This window comes from Chiloscyllium plagiosum, chromosome 34, assembly GCF_004010195.1.
Source record: "Chiloscyllium plagiosum isolate BGI_BamShark_2017 chromosome 34, ASM401019v2, whole genome shotgun sequence".
In the NCBI taxonomy this organism is placed as follows: Eukaryota; Metazoa; Chordata; class Chondrichthyes; order Orectolobiformes; family Hemiscylliidae; genus Chiloscyllium; species Chiloscyllium plagiosum.
The window spans coordinates 43088930-43108980 of NC_057743.1; the positions used below are offsets into that span (position 1 = coordinate 43088930).

Genomic DNA, 20051 nt, shown 5'->3' on the forward strand with positions numbered 1-20051 from the left:
ACTACATCGATGACTGTATTGGCACTGCCTCGTGCTCCCATGAGGAGGTTGAACAGTTCATCCACTTTACCAACACCTTCCACCCCGACCTCAAATTCACCTGGACAGTCTCAGATTCCTCCCTCACCTTCCTCGACCTTTCTATTTCTATCTCGGGCGACCGAATCAACATGGACATTTACTATAAACCGACCGACTCCCACAGCTACCTAGACTACACCTCCTCCCACCCTGCCCCCTGTAAAAACACCATCCCATATTCCCAATTCCTTCGCCTCCACCGCATCAGCTCCCAGGAGGACCAGTTCCAATACCGTACATCCCAGATGGCCTCCTTCTTCAAAGACCGCAATTTTCCCCAAGACGTGATCAATGATGCTCTCCACCGCATCTTCTCCACTTCCCGCTCCTCCGCACTTGAGCCCCGCCCCTCCAATCGCCACCAGGACAGAACCCCACTGGTCCTCCCCTACCGCCCTACCAACCTCCATACACATCGTATCATCCGTCGTCATTTCCGCCACCTCCAAACGGACCCCACCACCAGGTTTATATTTCCCTCCCCTCCCCTATCAGCGTTCCGAAAAGACCACTCCCTCCATGACTCCCTCATCTTGTCCACACCCCTCACCAACCCAACCTCCACTCCCGGCACCTTCCCCTGCAACCGCAAGAAATGCAAAACTTGCGCCCACACCTCCCCACTCACTTCCCTCCAAGGCCCCAAGGGATCCTTCCATATCCGCCACAAAGTCACCTGCACCTCCACACACATCATTTACTGCATCCGATGTGGCCTCCTCTATATTGGGGAGACAGGCCGCCTACTTGCGGAACGTTTCAGAGAACACCTCTGGGACACCCGGACCAAGCAACACAACCACCCCGTGGCTCAACACTTCAACTCCCCCTCCCACTCCACCAAGGACATGCAGGTCCTTGGACTCCTCCATCGCCAGACCATAGCAACATGATGGTTGGAGGAAGAGCGCCTCATCTTCCACCTAGGAACCCTCCACAAGGGATGAACTCCGATTTCTCCAGTTTCCTCATTTCCCCTCCCCCCATCTTGTCTCAGTCAAATCCCTCAAACTCAGCACCGCCTTCCTAACCTGCAATCTTCTTCCTGACCTCTCCGCCCCCACCTCCACTCCAGCCTATCACCCTCACCTTGACCTCCTTCCACCTATCGCATTTCCAACGCCCCTCCCCCAAGTCCCTCCTCCCTACCTTTTATCTTAGCCTGCTGAGCACACTTTCCTCATTCCTGAAGAAGGGCTCATGCCCGAAACGTCGATTTTCCTGCTCCTTGGATGCTGCCTGACCTGCTGCGCTTTTCCAGCAACACATTTTCAGCAGTTACCTTATAAGGCACTGTCATAGCAAGGGAAAGGGTACAAAGAAAAGACTGGTAAACAATTCACCGCTGCAGGTATGTTGAGCAGATTAGTCACCTGCTCCAGACTATGTGCCAGGTAAAATGAGACAGATCCTGGTTTGCAAGATCTCAAAGCACCAGTGTCATGATGAGATTGTACAATTGTTAGCACAATAAAACTACAACTTATCAAGTGGAACGGTACCTAAGCAGTTGTGTGCTATTATTAGCTAGGCCAGAACCTTTAGACACCCTAAGAGGGCTTTACAGCACATTTAAGAATGTGTGCACAATTAGATTGCAATTGAAACACACAATAGACCTTTTGGTCTCTTCTAATAATGTGAGTCTTAATTCATAGGCAGTTCAGAATTAGAGCCCTAAGCATTGAGAAATCAGTGCACATTGTCTTCTTTAGGTTTAATCAGGCCACTGCAAGGCTGACAGATTTTAATATCATACCAAAATGGGTGAAATTTCATACTTACTGATTTGAGATTAGCATGATACCTTGATGTGTCGCACATTACGCAATATCCAATTAGTCTGTCTCCAGGGTATAAGAAAGTTGGTTCCGCTGGTGAAAGGAGTACCTCAGTTGTTGCAGGAAAGAACCACTCTATGGTGATATCACTGAGAACAGGGGCCATTGCTTTCTTCAGTGATTTTATCATCTACCAAAACAGAAAATTAGTTAATTATTCTCTGTCTAATTTGTACATCGAATCCTGGAAATGGAAAAGCTCTATCTCGTTCCTATTTGACACTGATGATAAAGTCATGACAGGGAGAGACAACAAGGTAACCACCAGATAATTCCAGTCAGGTATTTTAACAAGGCTAGAGCTCAGACGGGAAAATTGTTAGAACCGTTAAGTTAGTCTTTTCTTCAGTCTGTATTTTTTCACAAATTGATTGTGTTTTAAATGCCTACTGTCATTGTTAGAAATCACTTACAACATTTTAAATTTAATTTTAACCAGAATAGATGTAATTTTTAGTTTGTGAAGCTGAAATCTGATTTGGCTGAATCTCCAACTTATTATTTCCATGTTTAGTCAGTAACAGTTGAACCATTCTCAGTAAATGTCTTTAAAATATTTATTTTGTACCTTTGGCTGTAACCTTTCCCCTTCTGCGAGAAATTCTGCTGCTCCTTTGGAAGCAGAGGCTAATCCCTGAACCAATCTTCTGCAAGTACTCTGTCCAATTCCAAAAGTATAGCACCTGTGGTCAAAAGGTAGTGAGGGAGTTATTTGCAAAAGTATATTCTGTCATACAGAAAATACACTGGGCTAGCTCTTTCCATTCTCTTCCAATCTCTCTGCCAGAAATAGAAATGGAACAAGAATGAAAGATCCAGTGAGTGTCCCACATTCCTAACTACCCAAATGCAACATTCCCAAAAATAAAATCAAGTGTATTAATTTGCCATTATCAGTATTCTGAACTGATAAATTCACACATAATTAATTAATATTAAATTAAAATGAAATTATTACTTTTAAAGGTATAAACTCTTTCAACATAAGAAGCTGATCTTGCAATGTATTTGTTTGTTTTAAATTGCAGCATTTAATTGAGCAATTACTTGAATGCCCGGGCTAAGGTGTGCTGTATTTTTACTGAAAGTAGATTTTCTGATGTTATCACATTGCTGAAAACAATTTGACAACACTTCAAAAGTATTTCAGACTGAATAGCTGGAAACTGTGCAGTCCCAGGATAGAAGCAAGGACTAGCACTACAATCAGATGCTAAACAGTCTTTATCTTTGAGTTCCAGGACTGAGTAGGGGGTTTTGCATGGGAGGAAGTTGAGAGAGCCAGGAGGGGGTGTGGAGATGGAGAGAGGGTCTTTAATGGAGAGGCTGGCAGAGAGAGTAGCTACTGGGTAGACCTTGAGAGAAAATATCCAGTGTGAAGCGTGGGTCATTGAGGGGAGAACTGCCCAAGGCCCAAGCAGACTAAACTGCTCAGCTTCAGCTCCTGAACTCTTCCCATCAGCTGCAATTATTGGCCACTTGAGGGCCTTAACTGGAGTGAACATAGACAAGTTGCCATAGCCCCTCTCAACACAAACAATATTGGAGACCAATTGGTGAAAATGGGGAGCAGCCACTTAGAGAATTACACCAATCCTGGCACCCCAAATGCAAAGCCCTCAATCAGGAAATGAAGAATTCTGTCCTATCTTTCTCTCTTATTAACATCACCTAGAGTCAAATGTTGGGAATGTGATGGTAAAACCATTTCAGGTCGATTCAGTGCTTCTGCTGCTTGGACGAGGAACAGAAAATTATGGCCAGGAATTCCCAAGTATGGGAAAGGACACTGATGCTAGTCAGAGTATCTGCTTTTTGAAGATGTATTCAACATAATTTTGACCACTGTGGGTCCAGACGCGGGAGGGCTGACCACCTGTTTCAGGCAAATAGACATCGGGCTTGTTGAAGATGGCTAATGGAGGCCATATAGGACTTTTCAGTCAATTTCCTGATGCAGTGGAAGATCCGTTCAACTGCTTTGAGGCAACTAACAAGTGATAGACAGAATGGCATGCCATTCCTGGCAGCATATCTAACCCTGAACCTGCCTGTGTGGGGGCACAACTAAAACCCATCCTGTGGATATACTCCCCCAACTCCTCCACACAGTAGCCTGATTCTATTTTACGTTTATTTTATTGAGATTTTTAAACAGACTGTCTTAGAAGGCACTGGCTTCATAAGCATTGCCCACAGTTAATAAGGTTGTATCCAGTGGAAGGGGAAACTTTAGAGGGTAGGCAAATATGGAAACAAGGCAAACTGTGACAGCTTGTGGGTAGAATCATACAGTGTGGCATAGTCCATTCAACCCAACACGTCCACACTGACCCTCCAAAGAGTAACACACCCAGACCTATTCCTCTGGGTACCACTGATGTGTGCAGGACACAACCCTCTTTCTTCCTGCCCTTTCCATTTGGCACAGAAAGTAGCCTGCCCACCACCCCTTATCAGCCAAATGGCACAATCCCAGGTCAATGGAATTGTCAACATGTGTCACTGACTGTTCATTATACATTTCAATATGGCAGGAGAGCTGCTAATTTTGGCACCTGTCTACCTTGTGTATTGTGAAGGCGATTTTAGGATGGCTGCAAAGATGGTGGGTTAGGCAGCTAATCTATTTTGCATGCTTGCTCAGGGACCAATAAACCCATGGTCCAAAGTACCACAGGCTGGATGTGAATCACTGTTTTATTCAAGACACCTTTTGTTAAATTCTGCATTATCTTTGGAAACTTTGTCATTAATGAGAAAATGAGGTTTGAGACAATGGGGAGAATCTTCTCAGGAATTCTGGGTTTGGTGGTGGCTGTGGAAGTGAATAGCTATCTTGCACTATCACCCAGTCAGCAGCTCATTACATATGCATGCATTAGAAGCAAGGCAAGTATTGTGGCAGGGGTTGCAGGAAGTCCATTATTTTTCCAGATCAAAAGGTGATGCTCCAGATCTAAAGAAACTCCTCATGCACACTCACTCTCTGCAAGACAAGAATTTTCTGGGAGACTGAATGGTGCAGTGAGCTTTCTGGCCCTTTCACCCTGTCTCCTCAGCCACACTTCCACTCGTGGGCAGCCTCCTTGAGCAGGCCCATTGTGCCCTCCATTCAGCATTCACTCATCCTCTGTGTGTTTAGCCAATGGCCAGCTGATCCCAATCATGGCCTGATGCAGACAGCCCAAAAAAGGAACAGGTAGCAACAACTCACTCTACACCCAGCTGGTTCACCACCTCATTAGGAACAGGAGGAGGCCATTCAGGCATTCCAGCCCACTCTGCAATTCAAATAAATCATGACACCTTCCCTTGATGCTTTTAATCTGGAGAAAACTCTATTTCCTACAAGTTAATATTTATTGTTTTGTGCACAATAACAGCCACATCCCTCTGCACGGCGCTTTCTTTGCAGTCTCAATTAAAATAATAGTGTGCTTTTAGATTTTGCATACCAAAGTGCATGACTCATTTTCCTACATTAAACTCCACCACTTGAGATATCTATATCCTGAAATAACTGAACAGAGACTGGTATTCCGTCACCAAGTCATCTCTTATTGATACAGACAGTATATGAACTCTGACCAGCTAGCTCAGAGCCAGTCCCTGGGTGAGGAGACTGAGATACTTGTTTTTCATATTTCATTAACCAGTACAAATTACAAACACAGTTAACATTAACTGTATACAAGAAACATCAATTTACAGGGGAAAGGGGCAGCAAAGCCAGACCCCAAACCCTACCATTCAATCAGTTCACAGGGAAACGAGGACAAACCTCAAATCCCACCTTACATCAATCAAGAAAGAAACTGTAAACAATCATGTATAGACAGTCCGATAAACCAAACAATAAAACAGTGCATATATCACAGACCCCTGGCAACCCAGCAAACCACCCATCCCTCCCACCTTCCAGCCACTCAAAGGCAGCCTGCCTCTTCACCCCTTCCAGCTCTCGTCTGCCCTGACACACCCTCCGACCACCTCTGGGACATCTTGTCCCAATTACTCATTCTCGGGATGACAGCGCTCACAACAGCCTACCCACCCTTCGGCTTTCGTGATGATCTATAAGCCTCCCAGCTCAGTGAGACTTGCCAGACCCAGAGACAAGGCAGTGCAGGTGATAAACCCAACAAGCAACAAGATACAATTGCCAACAAACAGTCATTTCTGGTACAGAGTCCATTTGCAGGAAAAGAGTCCACTCCAGTCTGCAGAATGCGCTGTCAGAAAAAGAGTCCACAACCAAAGGCAGAGTCCACTCCTGAAGGCAGTAAATACACATCCCACAGCACATACTCAGTCTCCATAGAGGCCTGGTTTATCCACAGAGAACCAGGCCCCCTCAGGTAAATCTTTTTTGCATCCCCTCTGTGGCAATAAGGAGACCAAAACTACATACAATACTCTCAGTGAGGTTCAACCAAGTTCCTATACAATTGTAGCAAGTCTTCTGAACTTAACTAACTACTCATGAACTTAAATCCTCTTTCAACAATGATTAATATTCCATTAGCTCACTGCACCACAGCCTATAGGACACCCTGGTCCCTTTGTACTATCTACACTTTGCAACCTCTCACTATTTAAGAATTACTGTCCACGTATGTTCTTCCTATCAACATGGATAACTTCACATTTTTTACATTATGTCCCATCTTGCCTATTTACTAAGCTTATCCAATCCTGAAAATGTTTTATATCTTTCTCCCCACACACATTTTGCTTAGCTTTGTATCACCTGCAAATTTGGAAATATTATATTTGATCTCTACATCCAAATCATCAATTTGTATTGTGAACAGCTGAGGCCCAAATACTGATTCTACAGTGCCCCACTAGTCAGTCTGTTAAAGCAAGAATGACCCATTTAGTTCAACTCTCCTTTTTCTCTGTTAGACAGTCATTAATCCAGCGAGTTTTGAGAAGATTTGTAGCTCAGGTGGAGGTTCTGGATGTAGGTTTGCTCACTGAGCTGGAAGGTTCATTTCTAGACGTTTCGTCACCCTACTAGGTAACATCTTCAGTGGGCCTCCGAGCAAAGCAAAGCACTGCTGATAATTCCTGCTTTCTATTTATATATATCAGCAGTGCTTTGCCCGGAGGCCCACTGAAGAGGTTACCTAGTAGGGTGACGAAACATCTGGAAATGAATCTTCCAGCTCAGTGAGCAAACCTACATCTCGACTCATTAATCCATGCCTGTACATTACCTCCAGTACCACTTGCTTTAATTTCTCTAATCAACCTGTTGTGGAGGACCTTTATGAAAAGCCTTTTGAAAATATAAAAGATGGTACATCCGTTAATTCTTTTGTTATTAATTTTGTTAGTTAAAATCCCCAAAAATCTTCAATGCTTGTCAAACACAATTTCCTATTTGCAAATCCATGCTGAAAATATCCAATCAGATAACCTTTATCCAAGTGCCAATTTAAAATGTCCTTAGTGATAGATTCGAGCACATTTTCTGTGACTGATGAGACTGATAGGCCTGTAGCTCTCTATTTTCTCTTTTACGCCTTTCTTGAATAGTGGCATTTGCAAGCATCCAAACTGTGGGAATATGATATTTTGAAGATAATCACAATGCTTCAATAACTGTAACCACTTTCTTCAACGCTACAATATGTAGACTGTAAAGTTCTGGAGATTTATCAACTTTCAGCACCATTACTTTCTTCAATGCAACCTTCTTATTGATAATAATTGCCTTCAACTCCCCATTCTCCATAATCATTCTAATTCTGAGAGACTTCTTGTATCTTCATTGGTGAAAACAGACAAAATAATATAGAGTCATAGAGATGTACAGCATGGAAACATGCCCTTCAGTCCAACCCTTGCCGACCAGATATCCCAACCCAATCTAGTCCCACCTGCCAGCACCCAGCCCATATCCTTTCAAATGTTACAATTGTACCAACCTCCACCACTTCCTCTGGCAGCTCAATAATTTAGCTTACCTTTCATTTCTCTCTCCGTTATTACAAATAGTTCTACTAGAATGCATTAATATTCTATATTTTCTTCACATGTTCTTCGTCCTTCCTTGGATACGTTATCTAATTTGTCATCGAGGTAGCTGGAAAAAGTATTCTTATTTTATATTGTGACTCATGGAGCAGGGGAACACGGTGATGGTTCACTTTTCCAGACTCCATCATAAAGAGGACAGATTTCCATAAAAAGAAAGGTTTTGGACATCCTTAAAGCCTATGTTCTAGCACGAGACCAAACTTGATCAGTTGATTTTCTGGAATTATAGAAGCATAGAAAATAGGAACAGGAATATCGAGTGGAAGATTCGTCACATCCTCCAACATGATCCCCAACATTACAGGTGCCACTCTTCAGCCAATTCTTGATATAATATGGAATGAATTGAAATGTTTAGAGACACTGAATAGTGCAAAGGCTATGGGTCCTGACAATATTCAGACAATACTACTGAAGACGTGTGCTGCAGAAGTTGTTGCTCCCCTAGCCAAGCTCTTCCAGTACAGTTACACACTGGCATCTATTTGACAATGTGGAAAATTGCCCAAACATGTCCTGTACATAAAAAGTGAGACAAATTCAGCCCAGTTAATTACTGCCCCAATGGTCTACTCTCAGTCATCAGTAATGTGATGGAAAGTGCCATCAACAATGATATCAAGCAGCACCTGCTCAGCAATAACCTGCTCAGTGATGCCCAGTTTGGGTTCTACCAGGGTCACTCAGCTCCTGACCTCATTACAGCCTTGGTTCAAACATGGACAAAAAGAACTGAATTCTAGAGGGGAGAAGAGGGTGACAGCCCTTAATATCAAGTTTGCATTTGACCCGACAGTGGCATCGAGAAGCCCTGGCAAAACTAGAATCAAATGGGTGTCAGGGGGCAAACTCTCACTGATTAGAGTCATTTCTGGCACATAGGAAGATGGTTGTCATTGTTGGAGGTCAATAATCTCAGCTCCAGGACAACTCTGCAAGAGTTTCTCAGGGTTGTGTCCTCAGCCCAATCATCTTCAGATGTTTCATCTATGGCCTTCCCTTCATTATAAAGCTCAGAAGGTGAGATGTTCGTCGATGATTGCACATTGTTCAGTACTGTTCATGACACCTCAAACTGAAACAGTCCATTTCAAATGCAACAAGATCTGCACATTACCCAGATTTGGGCTGACAAGTGGCAAATAACATTCATGCTACACAAATGCCACACACTGACCATCTCCTATAGGAGACAATATAAGCCCTGCACCTTGCCATTCAATGGTGTTACCGTCATGAATCCCCACAATCAACATTGACAGAGTTACCAGAAACTCAACTGGACTGCCACAAAAACACAGTAGCTCCAAGAGCAGGTCAGAGGCTAGAAATACTGCAGTGAATAACTCACCTCCTGACTAGCAAAAGCCTATCCACCATCTACAAGATTAATTTAGAATATCTGGTTGGCATGGATGAGTTGGACCAAAGGGTCTGTTTCCATGCTGTAAATCTCTATGACTCCTTAAGTCAGGAGTGTGATGGAATATTTCCTACCTGTTTAGCACCACATCCACCAACATCTGCTCTCTTCCCTGATGCTCAGTAACAGCAGTGTGTATTATCTGTAAGATGTACTGCAGAAGTTCACCAAATATCCTGAGACAGCGCTTTCCAAATCCATGATCACTTCAATCTAGAAAGACAGGTACATAGGAACACCACCAACTCAAAGTTTCCCTCCAAGCCACTCACCATCCTGACTTGGAAATATGTTGCCAGTCCTTCACTGTTGCTGAGTCAACATCCTGGAATACCCTCCCTAATAGCATTATGGATCAACCTACAGCACAGACTGCAGCAGTTCAAGCAGGGAGCTCACCACCACCTTCTTAAGGGGCAACTAGGGACAGGCAATAAATACTGACCCAGCCAGCAATACTCTTGTCCCAAAATGAATTTTATAAAAGGATAGGCCTTTCGGCCTTTCATGCATGGTATAATATTCAATGTGATCGTGGCTTTGGCCAATTCAGGTCCCTGTTTCTACTTTCTTTCCATACTTTTTGATTCCTATAGCTCTAAGAACTATACTTAACTCCATTTTGTTTTGATCTCAACCACTTTCTGTGGTAGCACATTCTACAAGCTCACCACAATGAGTAAAGGAACTTCTCATCTCCCTTCTAAATGGCCTTCCTTGCATCCTTAGACTGTGACCTCTGGTTCCAGTCTCCCCAGTCATTGGGAACATCCTTCTGGCATCTCGTCTGTTTAGTCCCACTAAAATTGTCGGGTTCTATAAAGGTTCTCCCTCATTCTGCTAACCTCCAATGAATATAGTCCTAATTGTTCCAGTCTGTCTTTGTACATTGGTGCTGCCATCTTCAACATCAGTTTGGTAAGCCTTCGTTGCACTCCCTCTATAGCCAGGACATCCTTCCTCAGATAAAGAGATCAAAAGGACTACAATACTCCAGATCTGCTCTCACCAAGGCCGTGTACAATTGCAGCAAGACACCCCTGGTCCTGTACTCCAATCCTCTCGCTATGAAAACCAACATACCATTTGTTTTTTTCACTATCTGCTATACCTGCATGCTTACTTTCAGTGACTGTTGTATAAGGCACCGAGGTCTCAATACACCTTCCCCTTTGCCAATCTATCATCATTCAGATAATAATCTGCCTTCTGTTTACGCTCCCAGTGGATCATGTTATATTTAACCACAATATATTGCATTTGCTTGTCCAAGTCACACTGAAGTATTTCTGCATCCTCCTCACAGTTTACCCTCCTACCCAACTTTGTGTCACCTGCAAAGTTAGAGATATTACGTTCAGTTCCCTCATCTAAATCATTAATATAGATTATGAATTGGTGGGGTCCATGGACTGATTCATGCTGTACACCACTAGTCATTTGACAGTCAGCAGTAAAGAACATTGCAATTATTCTAAAATTCTTGGTTTCTTATGCATCTTCTCTGTTGTTTTTGTGAGAACTGGAGCAGGAGAAAGTGAGGTCTGCAGATGCTGGAGATCAAAGTTGAAACTTTATTGCTGGAACAGCACAGCAGGTCAGGCAGCAGTGAGAACTGGAGCAGTTGCTTTGAGAGAACAGCAAAAGAGCGAATGAGAGAAAGAGAGAGAGAAAAAGTAATGGTGATTCCAACTTCTATTTCAGAAATCTCAAAAAGTTCTCAAACTCCCTTGCAATATTGGTTCCAGTTTACATTTCCAAAAGGTTTGTTTGGATAGGTCAATCTATGATGACCACAGTGTCCATGCTCAGTACTCTGCACTAATTTTCCTCAGAACTAAGAACAATGAACAGTACAGCATAAGATTAGGCTCTTTGACCCACCAGCGCCGTGTGAATATACGATACCTTTCCAAACTAAAATTACCCCAGCCTCTGTGCAGTCCATATCCTCTACTCCCTACCTCTTAAATGTTGCTATTGTATCCATCTCCTCTGACAGCACATTTCAGGCACTTATCATCTTCTATGCAAAAACTCGGCCTTTCACAAATCCTTTAAACTTTCCCACTTTTACCTAAAACCCATGTCCCCCAGTAACTGACTTTTCTGGGAAACAGACTCTGACTATCCATTCTATCTATGCCTCTCAATTTTGTAAAATTCTATCAGGTCGCCCCTCAGCCTCTGACATTTAAATGAAAACAAACGAAAAGTTTCTCCAATCACTCCTCATAGCTAATGCCCTCTAAACCAGGAAACGATTGGTTTGGCTGGTAAACATCCTGGTACCTGCATCTCATTTCTGTACACTCTTCAAAGCTTTCACATCTACAGTGGTCTGGAAAACAAAAATGTTGCTCAACTAAAGTTCTATGCAGTTGCAATATGACTTGCCAATTTTGATACTGTATAGCCTGAGCATTCCTTGGTGACCACTTATCCACTTACATTGCACTTTCAGGGAACTGTGAACCTATACATCTGGAACCTTCTGTATATTGATCTAAGATATTTGCCATTTACTGTACACTTCCCTCCTGCATTAGACATGCAAGCCACATGCCATTAGGAACCTCGTTAAAGGCCTTGCTAAAGTTCATGTCGACAACATCCATCACTCTGCCTTCAATCATCTTTGTCACTTCCTCAAGAAACTCAATCAAATTTGTAAGATACGATCTCCCCTGCACAAACCCATAATATCAATCAACAATGAGTCAATATTTTTCCAAATGCGAGCAAATCCTGTACCTAAGAATCTTCTCCAATAACTTCCTTACCGCTGACATAAAGCTCACTGGTCTGTAGTTACCCGGATTATCCCTGTTGCCCTTATTACACAAAGGAACAATGCTGGCTGTCCTCGCGTCCTCTGTGACCTCTCCTCTGTCTAAAGAGGATACAAAGATTCCCAAGTCCCCAGCAATTTCCTCACCTGCCTCCCATCAGGTGCAGGAGACTTGTTGACTTTCATGCTTTTCAAAACACCGAATACCACCTCCTTTTTTTTTATAATGACATGATCTAGAATATATATCCTCAAGAATAGATGTGAATAGATTTTATTGGATCTGGATTATTGCAAGTGTCTCTTTTTACAAGCACCTCTACACCCAAACCTGAGGATGATTTTTTTTTTATTCTGTCACTCAATTTTACGGTGACTTGACATTTTAAACAGTTTTCCCAACTTAAATAATATTAAATAGTTTTAAAAATATCTCCAAGACCATTAAAGGCTGTGGCTTTGTGGCGATATTACTTCAAAGCTTTGATCCAGCAGGTTTCGAAGGGACTGTTACCAGATCAGACAAGTTTGCTCCTTTATAAGACACAATTGCTCTCTAGCAGTTCCAGTGGGGTCTGTCTTCTTCATCAGTGTCATAATATGACAAATAATTAATTCATTCCACCCTTTTCCCCCCAACCCTTGGACATTCCATTCGATGGGTACAGCAGTTTGAGATTTCTCTGATCATTGACATATCAAGATTTTCAAAACATTGTCTGGTGGGCGGCACAGTGGTTAGCACCGCTGCCTCACAGTGCCAAAGACCCGGGTTCAATTCCTGCCTCAGGTGACTGTCTGGGTGGAGTTTGCACATTCTCCCCGTGTCTGCGTGGGTTGGTGTGGACTTGTTAGGCCGAAGGGCCTGTCTCTACACTGTAAGTAGTCTAATCTAATCAAACTAAGATGAATGCTCGAATTGATCCATGAGGAAATAGTGGAAGGGTCTGCTGAGAGGAGATATATATGGAACTTAAATTTCAGCAAGAGCCAGTCGGACTGAAAGGCCTGTTGCTGTACTGTAAAATTCTAGCTATTTCTATTTAAAGAGTTTCAATGAAAACTTATTTTACAAATAAAAACAATGCCTCCACTTTAGCTTAGCAGCTGTGTGGAACTGAAGTTTCTAAATGATAATTTTTATATAAATCTGCACCATTTAAAAAGAAAGGCAACAGAACAGAAAGATTGATGTTTTTTACCTGCTTGTACGTGCATGATTCCGGATTAACTCTATCACTCGCCCAGTGTTACTGACAGAGCCATCCGTCAGGATAAACAGCAGCCGTGGGTGCTCTCTCTGAATTGGTTGGCGGAAGATCCAATTCAGAGGTGCTAGTAAATTTGTTCCTCCCATGTCAGCCCGGAGTTTCCTGATATAGTCACAGCCTACAGCCAGTGCCTCCTGCAAAGATTTATTTTAAACCATTGTAATTAGGAGCTATGGATTTTAACATTTCTGTTTATGTTTTATTTACTGTCAAAGGTCTATTCAAACAGTTAGTGTTTTCTGAATCAATTATTATTCCCATAGCTGCGAAGTAAGGCATGGAATCAGTGAAACTCATCTGAAGTATAACAGACAGAGTAAATATAGAAAAGTAGAAGATAGGAGCAGGAAGTGGCCATTTGGCCCTTTGAGCTTGCTCCACTATTCATCATGATCATGGCTGAACGTCCAACTCAACAGCCTAGTCCTGCTTTCTCCCCTTTGACCCCATTCTCCTCGAGTGCTATATCTAGCTGCCTCTTGAGTAGAGAGTACCAGAGTAATTCCGAATATTGCAGGGAGGGGACCAGAGCAGATCAATCATGATGTCTTTGAGAATTTGAACTGGAGGAGGTTTTTGATTTTGAATTGTGTTGGAGGGTAGTTAGCAGAAGTGGTGTTCCACTGATTGTACTGATTATACCGATTATACTAACTATACCGATTATACTAACTATACCGATTATACTGACTATGCAGACAGTAAAGAGATCCCTTGTGGCCGTTCCCTTCAATTACAAGTACAGTATACCATTTTGGATACTGTTGGGGGGTACAATTTACCAGGGATAAGCCATGGGGTACAGGTCTCTGGCACAGAATCTGTCCTGCTGCTCAGAAGGGAAGGTGGAGGAGTTTGGGGGAGGGGGGGGGAGTGGAAGAGGAGCAGAACATTAGTCACTTGACGACTCCATAGTTAGGAGGACAGATAGGAGGTGATGTGGGAACAAGAGAGATGCGCGATTGGTATGATGCTTCCTGGTTGCCAGGGTCCGAGATGTCTTGGATCGTGTTTTCAAGATCCTTGAGGGGGAGGGGGAGGGGGAGCAGCCCCAAGTCATGGTCCACATTGGCACTAACGATATAGGTTAGGAAAAGGGATGGAGATTTAAGGCAGAAATTCAAGGAGCTAGGATGGAAGCTGAGTTGTTATCTCTGGTTTGTTATCCGTGCTACATGCTCGTGAGGTGAGGAATAGGGATAGTGAGGAGTTGAACACATAGCTACAGGGATGGTGCAGGAGGGAAGGTTTCAGATGCCTGGATAATTGGGGCTGATTCTGGGGTAGGTGGAACCTCTACAAACAGGATTGTCTACTCCTGAACCGGAGGGGTACCAATATCCTGGGGGGAGTTTGCTACTCCTCCTCGAAAGGGTTTAAACTAATTCAGCAAGGGGATGGGAACCTAAATTGTAGCTCCAGTGTACAGGAGGTTGAAAGTAGTGAGATCATAACTAAGGTTTCAAGGTCACAGGAGTATACCTGCAGGCAGAAAGGTGTTTGAAGTAGACAGACTTCAAACGCCAGAAGCATCCGGAATAAGGTGGGTGAACTTGCAGCATGGGTTGGTACCTAGGACTTTAATGTTCCTGCCATTACAGAGACATGGACAGAACGGGACAGGAATGGTTGTTGCAGGTTCTGGGGTTTAGATGTTTCAGTAAGAACAGGGAAGGTGGTAAAAGAGGAGGAGTGGCATTGTTAGTCAAGGACAATATTACAGTGGCAGAAAGGATGTTTGAGGACTCATCTACGGAGATAGTATGGGCTGAGGATAGAAACAGGAAAGGAAAGATCACAGTATTGGGGGGTTTTGAGATGTCTCTGAAAGGTTCCAGAGATGTAGAGGAAAGGATTGCAAAGATGATCCTGGAGAGGAGCAAAAGTAATAGGGTAGTTGTAATGGGGGACTTTAACTTTCCAAATATTGACTGCTATAGTTCAAGTACTTTAAATGGGTCAGTTTTTATCCAATGTGCGTAGGAGTGTATTCTGACACAGTATGTAGACAGGCGAAAGTGAGGACTGCAGATGCTGGAGATCAGAACCTAGATCAGAGTGGTGCTGGAAAAGCACAGCAGATCAGGCAGCATCTGAGGAGAAGGAAAAATCGATGTTTTGGGCAAAAGCACTTCATCAGGATTTTCCTGCTCCTTGGATGCTGCCTAACCTGCAGTGCTTTTCCAGCACCACTCTAATCTAGTATGTAGATAGGCCAACAAGAGGTGAGATCACATTGGATGGTACTGGGTAATGAATCAGGTCAGGAGTTAGGTTTGGAGGTAGGTGCACACTTTGGTGCTAGTGGCCACAATTTGGTTATGTTTACTTTAGTGATGGAAAGGGATAGGTATAAATTGCAAGGCAAGAGTTATAGGTGGACAAAAGGCAATAATGATGTGATTAGGCAAGACTTAGAATGCATAGGATGGGGAAGGAAACTGCAGGAGATTGACACAACTGAAATGTGGAGCTTGTTCAAGGAAGAGCTATTGCAGATCCTTGATAAGTATGTACCTGTCAGGCAGGGAGGAGGTGGTCGAGTGAGGGGATTGCGGTTTACTAAAGAAGTTTAATCTCTTGTCAAGAGGAAGAAGGAAGCTTCTGTAAAGATGGGACGTGAAGGCTTAGTTAGGGTGTTTGAAAGTTATAAGTTCACCAGGAAGAACCTAAAGAGTGAGCTAAGAAGAGCCAAGAGGGGATATGTGAGGTCTTTGGCAATTGGGATCAAGGAAAACCCTAAAGCCTTCTATAGGTATAACAGGAATAAAAGAAATAACAATAGAAAGATTAGGGTCAATCAAGGATAGTAGTGAGAGGTTGTGCGTGGAGTCTGAAGAGATAGGAGAGGCAATAAATGAATATTTTTCATCAGTATTCCAACAGAAAAAAGACAAATGTTGTTGAGGAGAATACGAAGGTACAGGCTATTTAGACTAGATGGGAGTGAGACTAACAAGGAGGTGTTAGCAATTCTGGAAAGTTTGAAAATAGATAAATTCCCTGAGCCAGATGGGAGTTATCCTAGGATTCTCTGGGAAACTAGGGAGGAGATTGCAGAGCCTTTGGCTTTGATCTTTATGTCGTTAATGTTTACAGGAATAGCGTCAATAGACTGGAGATAGCAAATGTTGTCCCCTTGATCAAGGAGAGTAGAGACAACCATGGTAATTATAGACCAGTGAGCCTTACTTTGGTTGTGGGTAAAGTATTGGAAAGGATTATAAGAGGTAAGATTAATAATAATCTAGAAAGGAATAATTTGATTAAGGATAATCAACACAGTTTTATGAAGGGTGGGTCATGCCTCACCATCTTTAAGATGGTGACCAAACAGGTGGATGAGGGTAAAGTGGTTGATGTGGTTTATATGGATTTCAGTAAAGTGTTTCACAAGGTTCCCCACGGTAGGCTATTGCAGAAATATGGAGGCATGGGATTGAGGGTGATTTAGCGGTTTGGATCAGACATTGCCTAGCTGAAAGAAGACAGAGGGTGATGGTTGATGGGAAATGTTCAACCCGGAGTTCAGTTACTATGGTTTACTGCAAAGATCTGTTTTGTGGCCACTGCTGTTTGTCATTTTTATAAATGACCTGGATGAGGGTGTAGAAGGATGGGTTAGTAAATGTGTGGATGACACGAAGGTCGGTGGAGTTGTGGATAGTGCTGAAGGATGTTGCAGATTACAGAGGGACAGATGAGCTGCAGAACTGGGTTGAAAGGTGGCAAATGGAGTTTTATGCAGAAAAGTGTGAGGTAATTCATTTTGGAAGGAGTAACAGGAATGCAGAGTACTGGGCAAATGGTAAAATTCTTGATAGTATGATGAGCAGAGAGATCTCTGTGTCCATGTATATAGATCCCTGAAAGTTGCCACCCAGGTTGATAGAGTTGTTAAGAAGGCATGTGGTGTGCTAGCTTTTATTGGCGGGGTTATTCGGAGCCATAAGGTCATGCTACAGCTGTACAGAACTCTGGTGCGGCCACATTTAGAGTATTTTATATAGTTCAAGTCACCACATTATAGGAAGAATGTGGAAGCTTTGGAAAGGGTGCAGAGGAGATTTACTAGCATGTTGCCTGGTATGGAGGGAAGGTCTTATGAGGAAAGGCTGAGGGAGTTGAGGCTGTTTTCATTAGAGAGAGGGTTAAGAGGTGACTTAGAGACATACAAGAAGATCAGAGGATTAGATAGGGTGGACAGTAAGAGCCTTTTTCCTCAGATGGTGATGGCTTGCATGAGGGGACATAGCTTTAAATTGAGGATTGATAGATATAGGACAGATGTCAGAGATAGTTTCTTTACTCAGAGAGTAGTAGGAGTGGGGAATACCCTACCTGCAACAGTAGTAGACTCACCAATTTTAAGGGCATTTAAACGTTCATTGGATAAACATGTAGATGAAAATGGAAAAGCGTAGGTTAGATGAGCTTTAGATTGATTTCACAGGTGGGCACAACATTGAGGACCAAAGGGCCTGTACTGCGCTGTAATGTTCTATGTTCTATACCAATTATACTGACTGTACTGGTTATATTGACTGCACTGGTTGCACTGATTTAGTGCAGCATGATACAGTCCCAGGGTGAAGGCTTGCGTGACTAATAATTCGTTCACCCCTCTTTTCCCCTGCCTCGTCTCCATCCCACTATACAAGAACTATTGGAACCATTCATAAGCAACATCAGAATGAAAGATCCATCCCTCTAACTCCAGCAAATAATTACCCAGAACTCAATGTAGTGCCACCTCCATCTCCACACGAAAGATTCTTGCTCAGCTGGCATGGTTTAATTGGCTTTGTTTTTAAGTGGATGATTGCCCTTTCACCCGTTCACACAATGATATTTCTTCCAGTTAATTACTCTTTCCAAAGCTGTAGAACAAGTTGGGTTCTGGATTAGAGTGGTGCTGGAAAAGCACAGCAGTTCAGGCAGCATCCGAGGAGCAGGAAAATCGAAGTTTCGGGCAAAAACCCTTCATCAGGAATACAGCTGTATTCCTGATGAAGGGCTTTTGCCCGAAACGTCAGTTTCCTGCTCATCAGATGCTGCCTGAACTGCTGTGCTTTTCCAGCACCACTCTAATCCAGAATCTGGTTTCCAGCATCTGCAGTCATTGTTTTTACCTGTAAGACAAGTTGCTCATGCAGCTCATTGATTACTGATCATATATTCTGACTAAACTTTATATGTTCCACTGGCTTCAGTGATTCCTGAAAGATCACCACCAAGGCTTCGATAATCTCCTCAGCTATCTCCTTCAGTTCACCTGGTCTGGGTGATTTATCCTCCTTCAGACATTCCAGCTTCCCCAGCACATTCTTCTTAGTGATGGCATTGCATTCACCTCTGGCCCCTTGACAATCAAGGCACAATTGATCATTTAGAGTCATTGAGTCATAGAGATGTACAGCACGGAAACAGACCCTTTGGTCCAACTCGTCCATGCCAACCAGATATCCCAACCCAGTCTAATGCCACTTTCCAGCACCCGGCCCTTATCTCTCCAAACCCTTCCTATTCATATACCCATCCAAATGATTTTTAAATGCTGTAATTGTATCAGCTTCCGCCATTTTCTCTGACAGCCCATTCCAAACATGCACCACCCTCTGCATGGAAAAGTTGCCCCTTAGGTCCCTTTTATATATTTTCCCTCTCACCCTAAACCTATGCCCTCTAGTTCTGGACTCTCCCACCCCAGGGAAAAGATCTTGTCTATTTGCCCTATCCACGACCCTCATGATTTTATAAACCTCTATAAGGTCATCCCTCAGCCTCTGACATTCCAGGGAAATAAGCCTCAGCCTATTCAACCTCTCCTTATAGCTTAAGTCTTCCAAAACTGGCAACATCCTTGTAAATCTTTTCTGAACCCTTTCAAGTTTCACAAAATCCTTCCAATAGGAAGGTAACCAGAATTGCACACAATATTCCAACAGTGGCCTAACCAATATCCTGTACAGCCGCAACATGACTTCCCAACTCCTGTACTCAATACTCTGACCAATAAAGGAAAGCATACCAAACGCCTTCTTCACTATCCTATCTACCTGCAACTCCACTTTCAAGGAGCTATGAACCTGTACTCCAAGGTCCCTTTGTTCAGCAACACTCCCTAGGACCTTACCATTAAGGTATACAAGTCCTACTAAGATTTGTTTTCCCAAAATGCAGCACCTCACATTTATCTGAATTAAACTCCATCTGCCACTTCACAGTCCATTGGCTCATCCTGTTGTAATCTGAGGTAACCCTCTTCGCTGTCCACTCCTCCAATTTTGGTGTCATCTGCAAACTTACTAACTGTACCTCTTAAGCTCACATCCAAATCATTTAAATAAAAGAAGAAAAGTAGAGGACCCAGTACTGATCTTTGTGGCACTCCACTTATCACAGGCCTCCAGTCTGAAAGTCAACCCTCCACTACCACCCTCTGTCTTCTACCTTTGAGCCAGTTCTGTATCCAAATGGCTAGTTCTCCCTGTATTCAGTGAGATCTAACCTTACTAATTAGTTTCCCATGGGGAACCTTGTCGAACGCCTTACTGAAGTTCATATAGATTATGTCTACCACTCTGCTCTCA

The 20051-nt window shown here is 43.1% G+C and overlaps 1 protein-coding gene across 1 annotated transcript in view; it reads right to left on the bottom strand.

Moving 5' to 3' along the window:
• The window catches only part of vwa5b1 (von Willebrand factor A domain containing 5B1), a 210734-nt gene that overhangs the window by 100380 nt on the left and 90303 nt on the right, over window positions 1-20051 (bottom strand). The window contains exons 10-12 of the mRNA XM_043675431.1: window positions 13390-13592; window positions 2491-2605; window positions 1867-2052 (exon numbers count right to left, since the gene is read on the bottom strand). Of these exons, the coding sequence (XP_043531366.1) occupies window positions 1867-2052; window positions 2491-2605; window positions 13390-13592 (504 nt within the window). The remainder of the gene's footprint in view (window positions 1-1866; window positions 2053-2490; window positions 2606-13389; window positions 13593-20051) is intronic.